The sequence below is a fragment of the Notolabrus celidotus genome, chromosome 3, assembly GCF_009762535.1.
Source record: "Notolabrus celidotus isolate fNotCel1 chromosome 3, fNotCel1.pri, whole genome shotgun sequence".
NCBI classification, from domain to species: domain Eukaryota; kingdom Metazoa; phylum Chordata; class Actinopteri; order Labriformes; family Labridae; genus Notolabrus; species Notolabrus celidotus.
Window position 1 is genome coordinate 5,967,663 of NC_048274.1, and position 16,716 is coordinate 5,984,378.

The 16,716-nt window shown below is 42.1% G+C and overlaps 2 protein-coding genes and 1 long non-coding RNA gene across 9 annotated transcripts in view; 2 read left to right on the forward strand and 1 right to left on the reverse strand.

The window, feature by feature from the left end:
• LOC117810138 overlaps positions 1 to 862 on the reverse strand; it is a 40,220-nt gene extending 39,358 nt beyond the window's left edge. For all 7 annotated transcript variants that reach the window (XR_004630717.1, XR_004630718.1, XR_004630719.1 and 4 more), the window contains exon 1: positions 508 to 862. This is a non-coding gene — a long non-coding RNA (uncharacterized LOC117810138). The remainder of the gene's footprint in view (positions 1 to 507) is intronic.
• On the forward strand, positions 597 to 7,251 carry obi1 (ORC ubiquitin ligase 1). Its single transcript, XM_034679769.1, has 6 exons — positions 597 to 793; positions 996 to 1,131; positions 3,202 to 3,293; positions 3,640 to 3,861; positions 4,284 to 4,372; positions 5,475 to 7,251. The coding sequence occupies exons 1-6, from the start codon at positions 722 to 724 to the stop codon at positions 6,799 to 6,801; spliced, it is 1,938 nt and encodes a 645-aa protein (XP_034535660.1). The 5' UTR covers positions 597 to 721; the 3' UTR covers positions 6,802 to 7,251.
• Positions 7,252 to 9,755: 2,504 nt separating this feature from the next.
• Positions 9,756 to 12,437, forward strand: pou4f1 (POU class 4 homeobox 1). The gene is made up of 2 exons (XM_034680603.1): positions 9,756 to 9,878; positions 10,283 to 12,437. Exons 1-2 carry the CDS (start codon positions 9,756 to 9,758, stop codon positions 11,270 to 11,272), a joined length of 1,113 nt encoding a protein of 370 aa, XP_034536494.1. The 3' UTR covers positions 11,273 to 12,437.
• Positions 12,438 to 16,716: the final 4,279 nt, after the last annotated feature.

Genomic DNA, 16,716 nt, shown 5'->3' on the forward strand with positions numbered 1-16,716 from the left:
AGCCTCACCACCAGCCACCGGAACCTCTCCCTTGGTTAGCACCAGTATAGGTCAAAAAATCTGTCTCTAATGCCGTAAAGATCGTCTTTTTCCCATTCATGTCTATGTGGTTTCCGATGTTTCTGCAGCCAGCCTCTAGTGGATTCTTGATGAGTTGCAGTTTATAACACTTCCGCATGGGCTTCATATTTTGAGACGAGAGGTTGCCGCTTGTCTAGGACCTACGCTGTAGGGCGGAGCTTGTTACCGTGGAAACACACAAATTCCCTACTGCGCAGACTCTGGCTGCAGAAAATTTACAAGATGTCAGATTTCTGGAACGGGATATTTTTGGCTTCAAAACCGTTCAATGGGAAAAGGCGGAGCGACGCTGTCCATTATATATTCCTTCTATTGAGCTGGACTGTCTTAAATTTGCATTACACTTCCCAGCCACCGTAGTTACTGTCACTAAAAAGTTCACAAAACGCTCTAAAATAAAGTCATTAAATTTAAAAAATAACTCACGAGTAAGCTCGCCGCAGAACTTCTCCTAACGTTAGCTGCTGACAGTCAGTCACTTCCTGCTGTTGAACTTTTAAAAACGCCTTTTTGGTCACACTGGCTTCCCGTAGTTGTCAGACTAAGCGCGGGTCCTGGTGGGAAATTCGTATCTCCATAGAGAAGCTGTGTGTGTGTATGTTTGTGTGTGTATGTGAGCGGCGCTGTCTACCCTCAAAGCATGGCTCTTAACTTCCAGTCGTCCACTCTGTCTCTCACTTTGCCGATCTCGTGTCAGATCTGTCTCGGAAAGGTAACTTCTGTTTTTAACCGCTAATCAAAGATGATGAGTTACCGCGAGATAAACCGCTGCTTAGTTACCGCGAAGTCACCAGCTACAAAGACTACCAACGTTAGCTACAGATGCTAACTCACATTGTGTCTCTTGTGTATCAGTAACGGGATTTTAAGCTACAGTTAGCTAACAGGCTGCGTGTGTGTTTTTCTCTGTGCAGGTCAAACAGCCCGTCATCTGTGCAAACAACCACGTGTTCTGCTCATCCTGCATGGAGATGTGGCTGAAGAAAGCCAGCCAGTGTCCAACCTGCAGGGTCCCCATCACAGCAGAGAGTCCCTGCAGAGAAATCATAGGTGAGTTACTCTCAGTGTGCAAAAGGGGATCAGTCACTAAACAACAGAAGAGAGGGGATGTGAGGCTGTGTCTATATGCAGGAGGGTTCAATGAGTCAGGATGACATGAGTTAGGTTACCATAGGCTGTTATTTCCTTTATCAATACAACATCCATCACTGGATTATAAGTAAACATGCACTGTTAGGTATTCACACATGTTGCACTTCTTGCTTTATGTGAAATTGCAGACTAATATTGCAGTTTAATCCTGACTGCCCATCAAACTCACACGTATTGGCACCGAGGAGTGATACCAGGTTACACCAGGACTACGTCAGACAAACTGTTGCTTCAAAATACCCCAAAAGGCAGTTTATGCAAACAGATCTGGTGGAAGCCCTGGGTTAGTCCTTCTGCAGTATCTATTTCTCCCTTCTTCAACCAAATGTGGTAGAGAGTAAATACACTACCAGTCAAAAGTTTGGACACATCTTATCATTCAAGGGTTTGTATTTATTTGAATTATTTGAAACACTGTAGATTAATACCAAAGACATAAAAACTATGAAAGAACATATATGGAATTATTTAATTAACAGACCAGAATATGTTTTATATTTTAGATTCTGTAAAGTAGCCCCCTTTTTTCCTTCATGACAGCTTTGCACACTCTTGGTATTCTCTCAGTCTGCTTCATGAAGTGGTCTCCTGGAATGGTTTCTAATTGACATGATCTTTGTCAAGAGTTCATTTGTAGAATGATTTGCCTTCTTAATGTGTTTGAGACCATCAGTTGTGTTGTTCAGAGGTAGGGTTAGTACACAATGGATAGCCCTATAGGACTACTGTTGTAATCCAGATTATGGCAAAACCAGATTACTTCATAGTTTTGATGTCTTCAGTATTAAACTACAATGTTGAAAATAATCAAAATAAATAAAAAACATAAGAAGGTGTGTCCAAACTTTTGACTGGTAGTGTATATGATAGATAAAACACCTTATTTGTGTATTAAGAAGCCCATTAAGTGCAGTATTGATTCTTTATTTCTATGAAAGTAACAAACACGTCCACATTTTTTGGGAAGTGAAGCCAAAAGACATTATTTCACGGTTTGTAAAGCCGCAAAATGATCATCAGACATGAGAATGTGAGACTATTTGATGACTGATCAGAAGAAAAGCTGCTCAGGCCCCGGCATGTCAGCACATGCAGCAACATGGCACGGCAGGCCACTAGCTACGGAGTGGCATGGCATAGGCCACTTTTCAATCTCTTAGACATGAGTCAATATGTCATTTAGATAAATGGAGACAGGATGAGGTAAGCAAGACTTTCACAAAAGTCCTTTTAGAATACATGCTTGCTTGCTTGTTAAGCTGTTCTTTATTAACTATAGTATATCTAATTTGTGCATTGTTGCAAACATGCAGCCGGCTGCTGGCTACCTGGTGTAACCCAGAGATACCTGAAGTCTTCAGCTAGAACACTTATGCAACAGCTAAGTGTTGATTATGAAAACACAGAAGGTAGAAGAGCTGAACAAAACCCAAGTGACACTTATATAAAAGGTTATCTTGTCGGCAAACAAAATGCAACATGGAACTAAAAGGCCTTTATTCAGAGAGGAGGGGACGAAGGATAGAGCAGGAAAGGGGGAGAGAGTTTCGGGTGACTGGAGGGAACTGGGCCGTCTGCTTGAGGACGATAGCCTCGGCACATGGGGCAGCAACTTAACCACGAGTCCAAACCAGCGCCCTGAAAAGGCCTGTTTTTATCTGCCTCTATATTTTGGGCTCAGCGTGTCCTGGATCAACTTCTTTACTGAACATAAAGTTGATACAAACCCTCTCAGCTGTATAAGTTATACCAGTATATTTCTCAAAATGTTAAATATTAATTATTTAAGTCAGGACTTCAAGCAGGAGTCCACGCAGACGTCATGTTTGCATGTTTCAGGTTGAGGGTCTATAGTCATGTTTCTGTTGCATTATTTATGAACCACTTAAAGCAGCTTTTGTACCTCACTATATGTTGTGCTGTCAGGTGTGCTTACCTGTTATCTGTTTATATGCTCTTCTCTTATAGGAGGCTCAAATGAGAGCGATCACAGTGACAGCCCTCGCATGAGGAAGTGCCTCCGAAAAACCCGAGGAGAGCTGCTGTTACGGGAGTATGAGGTACGGGTTTGTATTGTCATGGTTTTCATTTCAGTGAATAATAAGCTGGTGGAGGTTTTTGAATGGACTCAGAAATATGTAGGCATTGATTATCAGGTCAACACAGTTCAGTGGAGTTTCAATTCCAGACCCTACCACAGATTTGTTGGTTTATTTCTGCTCTCAGAATATCTGGCAGGATAACAGCTTCTGTAAAACGATGTCGACTTATATTAGGATACAACACCATGTTCAGCATTTCCCAAAAACTTAAATCTCTAACGGTAGCCACGCTAACTTCTCAGCACTCTGAGAATCAGGACCATGACGCCGTGTTTAAACCGTGTTTGTATTTTCTCTTTTAAAGGATGAAATTGACGGGCTGATCAGAGACAACGAGGAGCTGAAAACAAAGAATCAAAGTCTGGAGTCTCAGCTGAAGACTGCCCTGGATCCCTGCAGCATCAACGCGGTGCAAACTGATGACAAGAAAGTCGACCCCTACGTCCTGGAGGAGTGGACCAACAAGCTGAGAGCTGCAACAGATGTTTGTGATGAAATCAAGCAAGACATGGACAAACTCAAAGAGGTAAACAACCTGTTAGAAAAGTTACTGTGTGACTTATCCTATCCTAGTAGTAGACAGTACAGGGTGAAGTAAAAGCTGGTGACATGTTCGTGTTATTCTCAAGAGCAAAGTAAGACGTCCATGACGATGTCTATCAACTTTTTTATTTTATAATATCCAGTTCAAACTGTTAGACTGAAAATGTTGTTTTATTATACTGTGTTTTTTTAATTAGCTGTATTAAGAACCCCTCCTCTGTAAGATCATGAAAACAACATTCATCACTTTTCTGATTTGGCATTTCATATTATGGACAGTACGGGTCATCTGCTTGTTTATTTACCATCCTTCGATAGAGCCACTGATTGAAGTCACTTATAAACAATGCTTCAGTCTGTATTCCATAAATATTCTGTAACGTTGACCGTGTTTTACTTTCTCAGGCAAATAAGACGTTACGTTCTCAGAATGTCGACCTGGTGCAAGAGAACATGAGACTGAAAGCAGAGGTGGTCAGCAGATCTCCTCAGAAGTGAGTAAATGTCTTGTGTTTGGACTAGAGGGTGACACGGGAGTGGATTTTCACTCCTGTCCCATCCCCATCCCGGGCCAGAGTAAAAAGAAAAATTCCTGTCCTATCCCGCTACCATTCAGAATGACTCTGGCTCTTGTACCACTCCCATTTTTTTTAGTCTTTAGGCAATACATTGAATTTGATTTGATCTTCCTCCAATTCTTTTTAGATTACTTTGTGTTCTGCCGTTTTGTTTCAAAAGATATGGCAACAGGAACAGTTCATCTGTGGTAATATAGGGAGGCATTTATTGCCTTAATGCAAATAAAAAAACCTTCACTTAAGGGCACAAAACATAAATGATACATGGCCTGTGGTCCCTATAGTAAACTGTGAGCTAAAAACGTCTTGCTGTCACAAGTAAGACTTAACAGTCCCTCTAGACCTTTGAGAATTAAGAACACACCCCTATTATGAAAAACTATGCACAACTCTTGGTCTTAATATCTTTATAATGAATATTTTGACACAAATTCCCTCCAGCCTGTTTAAAGAGGTTTAATTCTGCTGCAGAAAGTAACGTTTTAACATGTTGGGTGTTGTTGGGGACTCCATCCTGCATCCAGCCTCGGGTGGATGCTCAGAGGAACTGCAGTTTTTCTGCAATTCTGTATGAGCTTCAGTTTCATCACTGGAGGTTACTCTAGGTCAACAGAGCTGAGTGCTTTTCAGTCTTTTTCAGACTCTTGTTTGGAAAGAAAAGGCAGAAAAGCTTGTTTGCCCATATTTCAATTTCACAGAACAAAAAGTGAAATGAAGATTTAGAGATAGATGGAGGCGTTTCTGGTCTCATAAATAAAATGTCACTTTTTTGTCTATTAAATAAGTAAATTGGAGGCATCGACTTGGTGTGATGGTTATTAACTCAAACAAACAACAGTGACAGACTTTCTAAACTAATCTGACAACAAAGTTTAAAAACAATCTCTTTAATGACTTTTGAAATGACATACAGAATCTCCGTCTTGATGCATGATGAATTAAAGACATGTATCCCTCTGCCAATGATCTATCTCATGAGGATCTTTGAACAGCACTAAGACACACATTCTGTCCCCAGGTTTGGTCGTTACACGGTGGCCGCGCTGGAAGCTAAAATCCAGCAGTACGAGCGTGAAGTGGACCACCTGAAAAAGGCTCTGGAGCGCAGTGACCAGTACATCGAGGACCTGGAATCTCGCAAGTCAGAAAAGAAACCCCTCGATGTGCAGGAAGCATGTGTGAGTGGTAAGGTCGGGTCTGAGACGTTGACACAGCAGCAGAAAATCAACATGATGCTGAGAAGCCTGAGCGACAACGAGAGGCAGCTCATCAGCAGCAATCCAGAGGTGGAGTGTCGGACGTTTTCCAGGAGTCTGGTTTTCAGACCGTCCGTAGATCTCAAAGAGTTCAACAAGAGTCTGACTGACAAGCTGAAGAAGGAGGACATGGAGAGCGCCTCCTCTGACTTTCTTCCCACCACTCCGTCCTCTGCGTTCAGGTCCTTGACGCTCAAAAGCCCCGGCATCCGGGAAAAGAGGGTGGCATTCAAACCCGCGTCCTATCTTAGGAAGTTAGATTTTGAAGAGTTCCCTGGTACGGGCAAGAGCAGCAGCGCCATGGAGAGCCAGTTCAGCAGCATCGACAAGTTCCCCAAAGTCCTGCCTGCAAATGCTGACACCCCACCCTCAAGCTGTGCCTTCTGGAGCGGCTGGCAGAGACCCAAACCTGATGAGGAGTCATGTGCAGGTCCGAGTAAAAGCAGCTCTGCAAAGGGAGCCACATCCTCAGATCTCGTAGATGACGAGGAGTCGGATGCCTTCCAGACCACCAGCGAGGCCTCCATGGATGCAGCGTACCTGGACAAAATCTCTGAGCTGGACTCAATGATGCTGGACGGGGAGAGCTCCAGCAGTCGAGGCTCACAGCTCTCTCTGGCCTCGTCTCCTCGTGCAGACTTAGACAACACTCTCGTCCCTGAACCTCAACCCCAGCCTGAGAGGAAAGCCACGACCCAGAGCGACCCTGAGAAGATCTCAGCTACAGGATCCATGGAGGGCACCCTAAACGACAAAGAGGCTCCAAAGGGCTTCGCAGAGGCGCCGGGCGGTTGCGGTGACGGTGACGGTGCAGAGCCATCACAGACAGATGAACTGTCTTTTGATTTGCTGTTTGACTCACTGGAGGAGAATAAGGATGCTGGTCCTTCTGGTTCCATCAATCCAGCAAACCAAGACCAGGATCAGGCTCACTCCGCCTCCGCCTCCTCCTCTTCCTCCAGCTGCAGCAGTAAACCTGTAAACACAACAAGAGACAGACACACGCTGATGCTCAGCCAGCCCACAAAGAGGAAGTCTCACAGTCCCTTTAACACCAGCAGTCCCACCAAACAGTCCAAGCTCATGTGAAGATTAGAGAAACGAAGACTCCGTGTTGCTTCAGTAAAAAAAGAGAAAGTGAATGTGACGCTTGATGTAAGTTATTGTCCGTTAATGTCAGTTTCGTACAAGTTAAGACGCGTTTGTGGAAGATGTTTGTGTAGTCTACGAGTAGGTCTCAGTGGCAGTTAAATGCTTTTAATGTGAGTCTGTAGAAACTGAAAAATCTGTCTGTCATTACTGAAGAAATGTCTCTGCTGTTTGTTGTAACGAAGGAGGGATCACATCTAAACTGTGACGCTTCTGAAACAGGCTACTCGGATGTTTGTCATCCTAAGAAGACTTCATCCTCATGATATTCTTTTAATGCTCTGACTGCTGACGATGGATGAACCAGACTGTCATGGAAACTGTTTGAATTAGATATTTCAATGTAGGGCTCTCTGAGGAAATAAAATATCAAAATAATGACAAATAATTCATGAAAGTTTGTTTATTTTGTGTTTTTTAATTCCACTTCATCACTTGATTTAAGTCAACCACCAATTAGGAGGCTTTAAATGGACGGGGGTAAGTATTTGCTTTTAATCTCTCATGCTTTGACATTAAACCAGAATTAGAGATTAACAATTCACTTGAATTCTTTTTAAAATCTTTTAGGGGAAAGAATAAAAAATAAGAGACTAAAACAATGTGGTTGCATAAGTGTACACACCCTCTTATAACTGTGGATGTGGCTGTGTTCAGAATAAACAATCACATTCAAACTCATGACAGATAGTACTCAGAATACACCTGTCATAATTTAAAGTGTCTTAGATTAATCCCAATAAAGATCAGCTGTTCTAGGAGGATTTTCCTGATATTTCCTCAGTTGCATCTTACAGCAAAAGCCACGGTCCGCAGAGAGCTTCCAAAGCAGCAGAGGGATCTCATTGTTGAAAGGTATCAGTCAGGAGAAGGGTACAAATACTTTTCCAAGGCCTTAGATATACCATGGACCACAGTGAAGACAGTCATCATCAAGGGGAGAAAATATGGCTCAACAGTGACATCACCAAGAACTGGACATCCCTCCAAAACTGATGAAAAGACAAGAAAACTGGTCAGAGAGGCTTCCAAGAGGCCTACAGCAACATTAAAGGAGCTGCAGGGATTTCAGACCAGTACTGGCTGTGTACTACATGTGACAACATCTCCCTTATTCTTCAAGTGTTTGGGCTATGGGTAGGGTGGCAAGACAGAAGCCTTTTCTTATGAAGAAAAACATCCAAGCCTGACAAAGTGTTTCAAAAACACACATGAAGTCTCCCAAAAGCATCAAATGTTTAATGGTCTGATGAAACCAAGGTTGAACTTTTTGGCCATAATTCCAAAAGGTATGTTTGGCATAAAAACAACACTGCACATCACATAAAGAACACCATACCCACAGAGAAGCATGGTGGGGGCAGCATCATGCTTTGGGGCTGTTTTTCTTCAGCTGGAACCAGGGCCTTAGTCAAGGTGGAGGGAAGTATGAATAGATACAAATACCAGTCAGTTTAACACAAAACCTCCTGAAGAGGGCTGAGCACAGGAGATGACCTCACTACCTGATGGATTTGGAGCTTTTTTGTAAAGAAGAATGGGCAGATATTGCCAAGTCAAGATGTGCCATGCTAATACACCCCTCAAAAAAAAAGGAGTGCTGCAATAAAATTTTGTTTTTTTATTCTTTATTCTTCCCCCTAAAAGATTAAAATTTTTGTTCAATTGAATTGTTCCTGTTATAGGTCACATTAAAGGTGGAAAAAGCTCTGACATGATTGATCTTGGTCTCATTTTTTATATCACAAAACCTGGCATTTTAACAAGGGTGTGTAGACTTTTGCTATCCACTGTATTTTCTTTTGAGACACCTTGCCTTTAAATTTTTACATCAAACAGTAACAATTATTAATATGCTGTCATTAAAGCCCCAGCCGATGTGAAAGCAGCATCCTTTGACGACGCGCCTTATTTATTATGCAAATTTAACGATATCATGTATATTTCACATACCTCTAATCGCTGCATGAAAGTTTAATTAGACAACCGTTGTGGTTTGAATAAATGAAGTGTTAATTCATTGGGATTAATTAATTTAGGTAAAGACTGTGTACAAGGTGACGCTGGTGTATTAAATCAATTTGTTTAGAGCTCATCTGGCGCTGATGGGCTTTAATGATAAGGAGGCGGGCTCATCACATGTGAGGGTTAAGATGAGAGAGGCTGGACTGAACTGTGCAGACCAGGCAATTAACTGTATCAGACTGGTGTCCACTTACAAAGTGAATTTAATAAATATATAAATGTTAAAATGATATGTGTTTTTAATTTTCTTTAATCCTTTATTGTATTCTTGATTTTTACGCGTTACGCACAGATGTTGGCACAGGATGGTTGCTTTTTAAACACGTTTTTAAAGTAACTACATGAAATCAGATTAGGGTAAAAAGCAGCTGCAGACTAAAAACAGTTTTGAGCCAATGGTTATCGGCTCTTAAAAGTGAAGAATAAGGCCTAAAGGCATTTGGACCGGCGCAGTTCCGCGTCTCGATGAAGTGGAGTGAGCCCTAAAAAAACGCAGGCGTCTAGTCTCCAGATGTTGCTGCCTGCCCTGTGAGCAGTTTTTATCTGTCAGCCCGTTCACTGTTCTGGCAGTTTATGTCTCGCGAGAGCAGCCGAGCACGGGCTTGACGAGATCTGAGGCGCTCAGGTGTAAGAGCCTCTCTCATCCCCAGCAGTGGGAAACAGTAGACAGATAAGTGCGTCTGAGAGACTGCAGGCATCTCTGTGATCTCCGGGCTCAAGGCTGCACTCGGCGCACTACACAGCGAACTCCACTGCATCATTACTGGATAGGAGAAAGGATCCCTGTGTATCTATGACTATTTTACAGCTCTTGTAGCTGTTTCACCCCCTTTTCTTCCCGTGCACTTTAATTGGAGAAGCTCGCCAAGATGATGTCCATGAACAGCAAACAGCCGCACTTCGCCATGCATCCCTCTTTGCCTGAGCACAAGTACACCACCCTGCATTCCAGCTCGGAAGCTATAAGGAGAGCTTGTCTACAAACTCCACAGGTAAATTATCCCCTCAAAAAAACTTCCACTTTGTCCTTTTTTTCTTGCCTTGGCTGCATGTAGAGCTGAACGCTGCCTGTGCGTAATAACAAGCGGTGCTCCAAGGCACATACAGCCAAGACGCGCTTAATGTTTTTTTCATGTATTCCACGGCAATCACAAGAAGAGTCTTCTTTTGAAAGCATGCAAAGCCCGACTTCACTGTTTTTGTATTAATTTTTATGACTTGCCGCTTCTGAAGGAATACTCAGGCTGTGTTATGTGTCGCCAAAACTCCCGAATGACAGATGCATTTATTTATGCGTTTCCCTTTTCCTTTCTTCTTCTTTTCCCCTCTTCTTACCCATTTCGCACTCTTTCATTCTCCCCCTCCTCTCCTCATTTTTAAATTTCCACCCTCGCAGCTGCAGAACAACATCTTCGCCAGCCTGGATGAGACCCTGCTGGCCCGGGCAGAGGCTTTGGCGGCCGTGGACATCGCCGTGTCCCAGGGCAAGACGCACCCGTTCAAGCCCGACGCCACCTACCACACGATGAGCACGGTGCCATGCTCGTCGGGATCCACAGTTCCACTGGCCCACCACCACCACCATCACCATCACCACCACCACCAGAACTTGGAGCACCAGGACATCATGGACCACATCAGCTCGCCGTCCCTCGCACTCATGTCCGGCGCGCACGACGGGACCGGTGGAGGAGGAGGCGGCGGGGGCGGCGGAGGTGGCGGCGGAGGGCTTATTCCCACCTCCTCTGCCCACCCGCACTCGCACATGCACGGCTTGAGTCACCTCTCGCACCAGGCTATGAGCATGAACTCGCCTCTCACCCACCACGGGCTCTTACCGGGCCATCACGGTGGGGGTCAATGCGGCCCAGGGCTCACTAACGCCGGCCTGCCCTCCATCAATGACTCAGACACGGACCCAAGGGAGCTGGAAGCTTTCGCGGAGCGCTTCAAACAGCGGAGGATCAAGCTAGGGGTGACCCAGGCGGACGTGGGAGGCGCTCTGGCTAATCTGAAAATCCCCGGCGTGGGATCACTGAGCCAAAGTACAATTTGTCGTTTCGAGTCGTTAACTCTGTCCCACAACAACATGATTGCGCTCAAACCGATCCTCCAGGCCTGGCTGGAGGAGGCCGAGGGGGCCCAGAGGGAGAAACTGAACAAACCGGACATTTTTAACGGAGGGGAGAAGAAGCGCAAGAGGACTTCGATAGCGGCTCCAGAGAAGAGGTCTTTGGAGGCATACTTCGCCGTGCAGCCTCGACCGTCGTCCGAGAAAATAGCAGCTATAGCGGAAAAGTTGGACCTGAAAAAAAACGTGGTGCGCGTGTGGTTTTGTAACCAAAGACAGAAGCAGAAGAGGTTGAAATTTTCCGCAGCTCACTGATGAAGAAAAGACAGAAAAACAAAAAAGTTGTGGGACTGAATTTGGGGACCAAGGGACACTAAGACACCATTTTCAGTCTTTTGTCTCCAGCGCTTTTACACGTTGGTGCACACTGGGCTTTAGATGACCCATTTTCTGAGGCTTCATATATCTTGTTTATTTTCACGTTATCGGTGAATGTGAAGTATGCAAATGACAGATGACACACACTTTCGCTCAGTTGTTTCGAGGGAAAAAGTTTTAGCTACGTCGACATTGCCTTTTAACACACGCGGAAAAAAAGAGGTAATTTGCTTGATACTATAGCGAGTTATTTTCTCCGAATAGGCCTATTATTTGAAGTATAGCCATTTACGAATTACCTCATTGATTGTTAAACTGTGTTTCTGGTTTGAGTTTTGTCGTTGTTGGTATAGAATAATCCATGAATCTGTTCTCCATCTCTTCATTTATTCTTATTTGGAGGCTGCTATGAACTCAAATTCTGTTGCAAACTTTTATGGCTAAGGAAAAAAAATAATAGGCCTGCATGAAACTCTGATTCACGGGCTGTAATGGAGCCTCTGAAGGCTGTCACATCTAGAGATATATTTATTTTGAATTTGCACAAAGGACCCTTAAGGTTTAGAGTTGAAATGGTTTTGTATATACAGACATCACTTTGTCACTTATCAGAGGGGAGCTCCTGTGCTCTGGAAATTAATTGGGTCTAAATTGGCATCCCAAGAAAAAGTTCCAAACAGATCCAGAACAGAGAGCCTTCAGCTTCATGAAGGAGAGATCACAGTGAAGTAATGTGTTCCAGTTTGCAGTGCAAACACTCTATGCATTAAAAAAGAGTCACTGCGTGCAGTAGAGCTGTCTGCTGATCAGACCTTATTTTGTGGATGGTGTAAGTCACTGTTAATGCCTGTTTTTCACATTGAGATCACCACGTTGTTTGTCGTGTTAATTGTTACAGAAACGTTGTGTAAGTAATCTTTTTACTTTGTGCACAAGTATGTTTACAAAATCTGCGGCGACATGTGCATCATGGAGAAATGTCCCACTGTGTCCTTCCCTCTGTCACAACTTCTCCTCTGTTGTCCTCTTTACTTTCATTGGTACTCTTCATCCTGTAAGCCAAATCCGACAGGGAGGTGTGTTCCAGCAATCTTCTAATAAACTCCAGAAAGAAAATCCTCTTTCTCTGCTCGTGATTGGGCCCTGCACTGAAAAATAATATTTATTTGAAGGTTTTAATTGATGCATTATTATTGCATCGATTCGATGTAAACGCTGGTAAATTAAATATGTCACAATTTGTACGATTAAAAAAAACAAAAAACATTTTTAACATTTCGATAGAAAACGTTGATGATCGAAATCTAGACAAATTTTAAAAGTTTGTGAAATAAATATTTAACAAATATGAGGACTGTAATGCTTTGATGCAAACTGCATCGAATTTTAAAATTATCAGAAGGAAAACTGAAGGCCTTTTTTTAAAATTTAAAACGTTTTAATGTCTTTTTTTTAACATTTAATAATATTTAACATTTTTATAGCTTCTCTCATTAAATATTTAGATCGACATTTGAATTAATTAAGGACATGTTGTTGTAATAATAATAATAATAATAATAATAATAAGAGTTTGAGTTATTTGTTTTGAAGAACTTAATGGTTCAAATAAATGGCCGTTCTTATTTGACCAAACATGTGAATATTTATTTATAATGAGCTTAAAAACAACAAATCCGGTTGTTAAATGAAGCTCATGTGTCTGTCAGGGACTCTAGACTCAGGTAATCTTCGCGCCTCTTTACTTGTTGTTGTTGCAGCCTAACAATCAACATTTAATGAAGTTTCACAGCAGAGTCAGAAAAACTCAACAGCAACGTGAAAACGACTCCTCCTGACATCAGAGAGAGAGAGAGAGAGAGAGAGAGAGAGAGAGAGAGAGAGAGAGAGAGAGAGAGAGAGAGAGAGAGAGAGAGAGAGAGTAAATATAAATAAATAAAAGCAAGAGATCAGAAGTTGATTTATTTGATCAGAATGACCACTCTTTGACCTCTACACCCTCCCCCCAAAATCTTCCTCCTCACTCTCCTCTCAGGTTTTTGCAGTTCTCTGCGCTGCTTTTATAAAAACGCATTTTTAAATCCAGGTGATGTAATATTAATCACGTTCTGCTGATATAAAATGCAATATTTTCAGACAGCTTTCGGGGCTTTGAGGGGGAAGCAGGCGGATGGAGGAAGCAGCTGTTAAACAGCAGAGAAGCTGCTTCTTATTGCTTTTCTTTAGCTGGTGGCTACATGGACAGAAGAATGCAGCACGTGAGTAAAACATTTAAAACACTTTGGTGATATTATCGATCCTTATTTTTTTACTGTTTTTAAATCAGACACATGTGGACAGATTTTAATCCTAGAGTTTTTATAACTTGAGATGTGGTCGGTTTGGCTCTGCAGAGCCTCGCTTTGAAATAACACCAAGGATTTAATTTGAACATGTTAAAAGAGGAGAGTGGGAAACAGGGACATGTTTTCAATTTGCTTCAAAGAAAATCTGACTAACCAGAGAAAGCTGAAATATTTTAACAGATATAATTCATTAAAAATGAGCTGATTTGTTTGAATTTTAATCATACCTCAGGAAAAATGTGTAGTTTATTTACAAAAAGAAAAAGAACAAAACTTAATGAATTGTTAAAATCGTTGCTTTATATTTAATTATTATTTCTTCCTTCCTTCCTTCCTTCCTTCCTTCCTTCCTTCCTTCCTTCCTTCCTTCCTATCTATCTATCTATCTATCTATCTATCTATCTATCTATCTATCTATCTATCTATCTATCTATCTATCTATCTATCTATCTATCTATCTATCTATTTTTTATCTAACGGTTTCAAAGTTTCCTCTCCCCCTCTCCAACACACAGGCAGTAACACAACACCGCTGGCGCAGAACACACTCCACGCACAGCGCCGCACGCGCCACATGGCAATAATTTCAGCACCACGAACAGCTCCGCTGGCGGATTGAAGAGTAATGCATTATTGAAAGCCTATATCAAACAGCTCTGGGGTGCTGTCTCTGTGCGCAGGGGCTGTGGATGAAGTCGGACTGTCTGCCTGCACAATAGCCTCTAATATGTTAATGGCTGTAGGGGATGCCGGAGGTGCCGTCCCCAGCTGCCTCGCCTACCATATGTCAGGCCGTTACGACAGAGCCCTCTATTAATCAGGAGGATATTTCATCAGGAGCTTCACCGATATCATAACCCTTAAAGCTCGTTCAATACTGAGCCTGATCGTATAGGTAGCTTTTTTTTTTTTTTCTTACAGGGGACTAGGCCTTCTGTCATATTCATGTCTACATTATTTCTGCAAACCCACCCCTCACACACCCACACACTCACACACACGAGCCCTCCTCTCTGCCTCTTCTCCACTCATCCCATAATATTTGAGCTGCATCAAATAATTAATATTTAAAATTTGGAGCATTTGAAAACATTTACCATAAAATAACAAAAATATTAATATTATTATTATTATTATTATTATTATTATTATTATTACTATTATGTAACAATAATAGTATCTTCTCCTCACTTCCTTTTATTTATTTTATTTATTTATTATTTAAAGGGACCATGCATATTAATTAACATTTCTGTAAATATGTCAGTTAGCCAAAATCCGTAGTCCCTTGCCAGATGTTAAAAAGGCTCCCTAAAAAGATCAAGATTAAACAAAGATAAAATAGAGTAAAATAAAATCAAAGTAAGAAGGTAGAGGAGAAACCAAAACACAAACAAACAAACAAACAAACAAAAGAATAAAAGAAAAGTACAAATAGCACCATACGATTAAAAATGACTAAAAGCTACATAAGGACATAATATGACAGTCTTTGAGAAAGTGTCCATGGACATAAAATACATGGAGCAAGACAATCAGGAAGCAGCAATAAGGAAATGTTAAAGAAGACACATGCAGACACAACAGGACAACAGTTAACAGTTCCTGCTCTGCATCCTCGCATAGGCCGCGATGGATTAATCATGGAGTCTACCAAAGGATCTCATAACTTAATTCCTTCAGGCTACTAAATCGGGGGAGTAATTAATCTGCACTGGGGATGTAAATAAAAGGAAATTGGATTCCTGACAGACGAGATGAGAGAGTCTCTGACACCACGTCGCCAAATAATGATTTCAGCGCACGTTATGGTTACGCATGGCGCTTTAGATTTACGAGCGCACGACTTTTTAGTATGGCTCTGAGCAGGAGGGAGTGGGCCTACCCTAATCGCAGCTGTTAGGCGCCCAGGTTAAGATGGATTAGATCATTATAATTACAACACTATGAGCTAAAGTTAAAAAAAAAAGAAATAGGAAGAATACACATTCTGCGTTTTTAGATGGTGTCCTTGTTTTGACATTTTCTTCGTCTCGAGTCTCTTAAAACAAAAAATAAGAGCTCACATCGAGGGGCTCCGTTGATCTAACAAAGCGCAGGGAGGTTGGCCTTTGGACGGAAATGTCAAACTGGGGATGTGGATGGGTAGATCCCCCAGATCTGCACTCATTTCCCACTCATATTTGCTCAGTAATCCGCTGTGGCAGCCCTCCATCGCCCGGGACCCGGTCTGAGAGGCGCTTCTGTTGACACAGGGGTATATTTCAATCACAGAGGGTTCAGAGGCAGACGAACAACTTATTTGTCTAATAAATCCGTCATTTAGTAAGAAAAATATTTGATCTTGGGGGGCTGACCTCTTGTCATGTAGCTACTGACAGATAAAAAATGGATATGCAGGGGATGTGCAGGTAGCCTGCATATCAAATAGCACAATTTAGATTGATATTTTGTAAGGAGGACACACAAACAGATCACAGTCTGACAACACACTGCCTTTTATTGTAGCATCTGTTTGCAGACACAGAGCTGGAAGAGGACTCAGAAAGTTTTAGAGGACAAATGGAGGATGAAACAATCATCATAAACATGAATATAAAAACATTGCAAACAAAACACAAAACACAAAGCTGGATTCCCCTCCATGTCACCTGAAATATATGGATTCAGTATAAACTCAGATCTAAGCTCAAGAGTGATGATATATCACACGTCCTTTAACTTAAATTATTTTAACACAGACATGATGGAGGATGTTTAATCCAATAGAGCAGCTTGGACAATGCACTAACAGATTAAATTAGAGTACAGCTTTAATTAAAACACTTCTGCGTCCAAATCAGTGGAACAGCCAAAGTCTGCAGCCAAACTGACATGCTGGTACTTTATTGCATTTCATTAAAACTATCCAGCAGAGCAGTCAATAGCTTCTGTAGCATCCAACACAGGGACATCAAAACCCTTCATAACATTCACTTCACTCTGCTCTATCCATCCAAGATCACCAACTGTTGCCGAATATGTTTGTTTGTAGAA

Excerpts from the sequence above, each read along its gene's own strand:
- obi1 (XM_034679769.1), top strand. The coding sequence starts at position 722 with ATGGCTCTTAACTTCCAGTCGTCCACTCTGTCTCTCACTTTGCCGATC. Across the intron at positions 794-995 it reads GTCAGATCTGTCTCGGAAAG|GTCAAACAGCCCGTCATCTG; the intron begins GTAACTTCTGTT and ends TTCTCTGTGCAG. Across the intron at positions 1,132-3,201 it reads TCCCTGCAGAGAAATCATAG|GAGGCTCAAATGAGAGCGAT; the intron begins GTGAGTTACTCT and ends CTTCTCTTATAG.
- pou4f1 (XM_034680603.1), top strand. The coding sequence starts at position 9,756 with ATGATGTCCATGAACAGCAAACAGCCGCACTTCGCCATGCATCCCTCT. Across the intron at positions 9,879-10,282 it reads CTTGTCTACAAACTCCACAG|CTGCAGAACAACATCTTCGC; the intron begins GTAAATTATCCC and ends CCACCCTCGCAG.